The sequence below is a fragment of the Muscardinus avellanarius genome (assembly GCF_963383645.1).
Source record: "Muscardinus avellanarius genome assembly, chromosome: 3".
Taxonomy (NCBI): domain Eukaryota; kingdom Metazoa; phylum Chordata; class Mammalia; order Rodentia; family Gliridae; genus Muscardinus; species Muscardinus avellanarius.
Window position 1 is genome coordinate 12,624,088 of NC_137788.1, and position 5,762 is coordinate 12,629,849.

Consider the following 5,762-nt stretch of genomic DNA (forward strand, 5'->3'; position numbering starts at 1 on the left):
ATATTAAAATATATAAAAATATTTAAAAATATTAAAAATATATATTAAAATATATATTATATATTATATATATTTTAAATTATATATATATGTATATATATTTTTAATGGTACTGGGAATGGAACCCAGGGCATTCTACCTCCAAGCTACACTCCCAGCCCTATTTTTTTTTTTTCAGCTTTATAACTTTTATTTGGCTTTCAGTGGTTAGTTCTCATCCACGTTGACTGTCTGCAGATTTTTGAAGGTGGTAACGGGAACGTAGGTGACCACGGTGTGAAGTTTGTTGGGCGAGTCTTCATCCTCATTCTGCTTTCTGGACAATCGCCCACGAATCCGATATGGAACGTTCCTGGTTCCTTTGGCCCCGACGGCTTTGTTGAGCCTGGTATCGATGCGCACATCTGGAGTCCCCATCTCCTTCATGGCAAACTTCCGGATCTCCTTGAGTGCCCGAGGGGCACTCTTCTTGAAACCCACTCCGTGGATGCGCTTGTGAATATTGATGGTGTACTCCCGCGTCACCACCTTGTTGATGGCTGAACGGCTCTTCTTCTCGCCACCCTTTTTTGCGGGAGCCATTTTGCCGGGCCCAAGTTGGAAAGCCCTATTTTTTTTTTATTCTTTATTTTGGAACAGTGTCTCACTGAGTTGAAAAGGGCCTCACTAAGTAGCTGAGGCTGTCCAGGAACCTCGAGCCTCCTGTCTCAGCTTCCCAGATGCTGGGATTTTAAGGGTGCACCACCACGCCCAGCTTCTCACACCCATTTTCCCTCGGCTAAACTGACATTTCTCGGGGAGCTAAGGCTTAAGGAGCCCTGAGCCTGCGCACCCTACTGGGTGGGACCTGGCTGTCTTGAGGTTCACTCCAACAGAGTGCTGCTGGTGGAGGCAGTGAGGGCTCCCTTTGGGGTACTGGCCACAGCCCTCCAATGTCTTGTACATGCGCGTGAGCACTTTGCCTGTGGTGCCTGGGGGGATAGCTCAGAGGTAGAACACCCCTGGGTTCCATCCTCAGCACTAAAGAGAGAGAGAAAGAGAGAGAGAGAGAGAGAGAGAGAGAGAGAGAGAGAGAGAGAGAAAGAAAGAAAGGGCCAGAGAGAGAGAGAGAGAAGTGGAGGGTAGAAGGAGTGGGGTTGGCCAGCGTGTCTCTGGCGGGCATGTGCGTGCAGGTGTGTGTCTGGATCTGAGTGTGTCTGTGTGCGGTGGGTAGGGTGGGGAGAGGGAGGGCTGCCTGTGCCCCACCCTGTAATGGGCCCTGCCTGTCTCGCCCGGCCTGGAGGAGCGCTGGTAATAACTGTTTTGCTCAGTGAATCTGCCTCCTGTCACGGCCTCAGGCCCATCTGAGGGAGACCCCTCCCCAGCCAGGCCTCACCCAGGGCTGACCCAGCCAATCCTGGGCCGGGGGAGTCATGGGAAACGTTCACACTGGCCTGGCAGGGCCCAGCAGGAAAGGGCCTGGGCACTGAGCCAGCCTGCTAGTCTGTGGCTGCGCCCCCTGCCCCCGCCCTCAGGCCGGGAGCTCCCAGAGGGGAAGCTCTTCCAGCTGATGAGGGCTTTACCAGGACTGGAGTGTGTGCCCTCAGCAGATGAGCTGTCCTCCAGCAGGGGTAATGGCTCCTGCACCAGATAGGGCTGTTCCCAGGACAGAGGCCAGCTTCCCCCATCAGAGGACCACATCTCAGGGGCAGGGACATCAGCGCTGCAGAGACACTGCCGCTTCCAGCCCTGACACAATTAATGCCATCTGTTAGCCTGTGTGTGTGTGCGTAGAGGGGTGCTGGGGATTGACCCCAGGTCATTCTATCTCTGAGCTGCACCTCCTGATCCATTTTTTTTAATTTTAATTTTTTGTGTGTGTGTGGGTCTGAGGGTGGAACCCAGGAGCATTCTACCTCTGAGCTATACCCCCAGCCCTATTTTTGGGGGGGGAGGTTTAGGGTTGGAACCCAGAGGCATTCAACCTCCAAGCTACACCCCCTGCCCTATTTTTTATTCTTTATTTTGAGACAGGATCTCACTAAATTGTGGAGGGCCTCACTAAGTAGCTGAGGCTGTCTGTGAACCGCAATCCTCCGGTCTCAGCCTCCCAAATGCTGGGGTTACAAGCATGCGCTATCACGCCCGGCCCCAGCCCTATTTTTATTATTATCATTATTATTATCATTATTATTATTATTATTATTATTATTATTATTTTGGTACTAGAGATGGAACCCAGGGGCATTCTAACTCGGAGCTACACCCCCAGCCCTAATTTTTATTCTTTATTTTGAAACAGGGTCTCACTAAATTGTAGAGGGTCTAAGAAGCTGAGATTGGCAGCGGAAACTGATCCTCCTGTCGCAGTCTCCCAAGGACTGGGATTACAAGCATGAGCTACCACACCTGGCTCCCATTTTATTTTTTTATTTTGAAACAAGGTCTCACTAAGCTTCTGAGAGTCTAAGTTGCTGGCCCCAAGCCTGTGATCCTCCCGTCTCAGCCTCCCAAGAACTGGGATTATAGGTGTGGGCTGCCACACCCAGCTCAATGCCATCTGCTCTGAACGGGCAGCAGGGGCCAGACCTGGGCTGAGCAAAGAGACAGAAATGCTTCTGTGGCCTGGGAGTCAGACCTACTGCCCCGCCCGCCTGCCCTTCCGCTCCCACGGACTCTGCCCGCCCCTTGGTTCTCTTATCAAGAACCCCAAAACCAGCCATCGAAACTCCGGGCCTCTTGGACCTCTCCCTCCACCTCCCCCCCTCCGTCCCACCCCGCCTGCGCCATCTGGGCACCCAATGCTCACACCCCGCCAATTCTGTTCCAAGGAGGCCCCAGAGGGCACGGAACTGGCCTCTCAGGAGGCAGGCATCCCAGACCCCCACCCCCGAGGCCCCGCCCCCAGGGCCCCCACCTGGCTCCTCCTGGGTGTGCCATTGTTTGCCCTCCAGATGCCAGCCTGGGATGGGGTGGAGTGGCTGGCCAGGGCACACTGCCCATGAAGATAAAGGGATCCGAGGCCGGAGGCTACTGGGCCTTCAAAGGCCGCCGGAGGGGAAAGGCCAGCTCGTGAAGTCTCCGGTCCCTAGTCCGGAGCCAGTCACGCTGAGGGGGACTGAGCCCAGTACCAGCTACACCCCCAGCTCTTTTTCATTTTGATTTTGAAATGGTCTTACTAAATATCTGAGGGTCTTGCCAAGTTGCTGAGGCTGGCCCCAAACCTGCGCTCCTCCCATCTCAGCCTCCCAAGAACTGATTATCTCACCTTCCCTGGAGAGACCCTGGATGGGGAAACTGAGGCCCAGGGGGTCTGGCGAGCACAGCACGCCCGGTCACAAGGCCTGTCCCGGCCACACGTGCGCCAACGCACACCGGGAGCCCCAGCACCTGGGGGCTGCACAGGTTCCAGGCCAGTCTTATTAACTTAGCGAGACCCTATTTCAAAATACAAAATAAAATAGGGCTGGGGGGGGGGTGGAGCCCAGAGGTAAAATGGCTCTGGGGTCAAGCCCCAGTACCACACACACAATTAAAGAGCCAAGTGCCCCTCGGTTTCCCCTCATTTGAAATCGAAGATAAGGGGTGAGTCAGTTTTATTATGAGATAGAGAATGGGCACAGCCGCCAGCCAGGCGCCTGGCGCTCGGATTGTGCTGAGCAAGGCAGTCACCTTCCTTCCCCTCTGAAATCCTTACCCTGACCCCCAAAACATGCACCCCCAACTTCTCGGAGGGATGGCTTGCCTCTCCCATGCGGAGTCCTGGGCCCGCCTTCCCCACCACTCCCAGCGTCACCCCAGGTTTAAGCCCGCGCCTCCCTCGCTCCCTTCTCCGGGGAAGCGGCGCTTCCTCCCCTCTCTGCAGCCACCTTCCCGGGGAGAGAGAGAGAGAGCGCTGGAGAGTCGAGCCGCTGACTCAGCGCCCCAGCTGGCTGCCTAGCAACGCCCCGCCTCGGGCAAACAGAGCCGCGGGCAGCCACACCCCGCCGCAATGGAATGCAGCGGCATTCCTGGGGGGTGCCGTGGCGAGGCGCCTGGGACGGGTGCAGGTAGACACCTTCCTCCTCTGCCACCCTGGCACCTGCAAGAGGGAGCCTCAGGCAGGAGCCAGCCAGGCCCGGGCTCTGGGTCAGCTTGCTGCAGGGCCCCAGCCCAGGGCCAGAGGAAGCGAACAAGGCTCTTATTTATTTTATTTTTTATTTTATTATTATTATTTTGGTGGTACTGGGGGTGGAACCCAGCGGCTTTCTATCTCCGGGCTATACTCCCAGACCTATTTGATATTTTTTATTTGGAAACAGGGTCTCACTAAATTGCTGAGAGCTTCACTAAGTAGCTGAGGCTGGCTTTGAACCTGTGCGATCCTCCTGTCTCAGCCTCCCAAGCGCTGGGATCACAAGCGTGCACCACCGCGCCCGGCTATTTTATTTTATTTTTGATACTGGAGATTGAGCCCAGTACCAAGCTGCACCCCCAGCTCTTTTTCATTTTAATTTATTTTATTTATTTATTTTTGTGATACCAGGAATGAATGGAACCAGGGGCTTTCTACCTTCAGGCTACACTACCAGACCTATTTTACACTTTATTTGGAAACAGGGTCTCACTAAGTTGCTGAGAGCCTCACTTAGTAGCTGAGGCTGGCTTCGAACCTGTGCGATCCTCCTGTCTCAGCCTCCCAAAGCGTGGGGATTACAAGTGTGCGCCACCATGCCCGGCTTTTAAATGTTTATTTTGAATTGGTCTTACTAAATTGCTGAGGTCTTGCCAAGTTGCTGAGGCTGGCTTCAAACCTGAGATCCTCCTGTCTCAGCCTCCCAAGAACTGATTATAGGCGTGTGCTACCATGCCCCTTTATACACTGCGTGACCTTTGACGAGGCCTCTTCGAACCTCAGTTTCCTCGCCTGTAGCGCGGGAAGGAAATAACAGAAGCTTTTAGACAGGACTGGATGATAGGAACGCAGACCCAGACAAGCCTGCTTCTCCAGAGGAGCGATTCCATAAAAGGGCCTCGGTTACTGAGCCCTCATTTCTGCCATGGAATGAGAGGCACCTTCAGGCTCTGGCGCTCTGGAGGGAGACTGAGGCCCAGAGAGGCACTGGCACCTCCTTGCAGCCACACAGCAGGGGCAGTGTCAAGGCCTGACTGCCTGGGATGCAGCTTCTGTGTCCCAGAGGAGCAAGACTCACTCTCCTCTCCTGGGCAAGTCTGAGCCCCCCAGGCCCACGAGGACCCCCAGGCCCCGCTCCTCACACTGTCTGTGGGGTTTCGGGGGGGGGGGACTTGCCTCCCATTGCCCTCTTCCAGGAACCCCATCCCAGTGGGGACCACTGCCCACCTCCGGCTCATCCACCAGACCAGGGATTGGCTGTATCCCTGGACACCCCCTGTCTCCTTCCTTCTGCGCCCGCCCTGCAGCTGACATGGCCTCCTCCTCCTCTCTGTCTCTCTTCTCTGGTCTTTAGAGGCCACCGGCCAGGGGTGTCTGCAGCACGCAGAAGCCCTTTTGTGAAGAGAGGCTTGGCTTGGAGCTGAGCCCTCGAGGCTCACACCTGATTCTGTGTCTGACTTGCCGTGTGGCGCTGGCCGGCTCCCTGTCCTCTCCGGTCTTCCGTTTCCCATTGTAGGTTGCGTGTCCCTTGGGACCAGACATGGTTCCGATTTGGGAGTTTTCAGATTGCAGAACTTTTAGATCTGGGCATGGTTACGTAGACTTTGCCAGTTAAGCAACCCTAAGCTCAAAATCCCCATTTCTCTCGCCTTTGAAGTCCAGTGGGTAT

At 54.8% G+C, this 5,762-nt stretch overlaps 1 protein-coding gene across 1 annotated transcript; it reads right to left on the reverse strand.

The window, feature by feature from the left end:
* Nucleotides 1-207: 207 nt before the first annotated feature.
* Nucleotides 208-591, reverse strand: LOC308259915 (large ribosomal subunit protein eL31-like; the record flags this gene model as incomplete). The annotated part of the gene is made up of 1 exon (XM_080691253.1): nucleotides 208-591. The coding sequence occupies exon 1, from the start codon at nucleotides 580-582 to the stop codon at nucleotides 208-210; it is 375 nt and encodes a 124-aa protein (XP_080547379.1). The 5' UTR covers nucleotides 583-591.
* Between the last annotated feature and the right edge of the window lie 5,171 nt (nucleotides 592-5,762).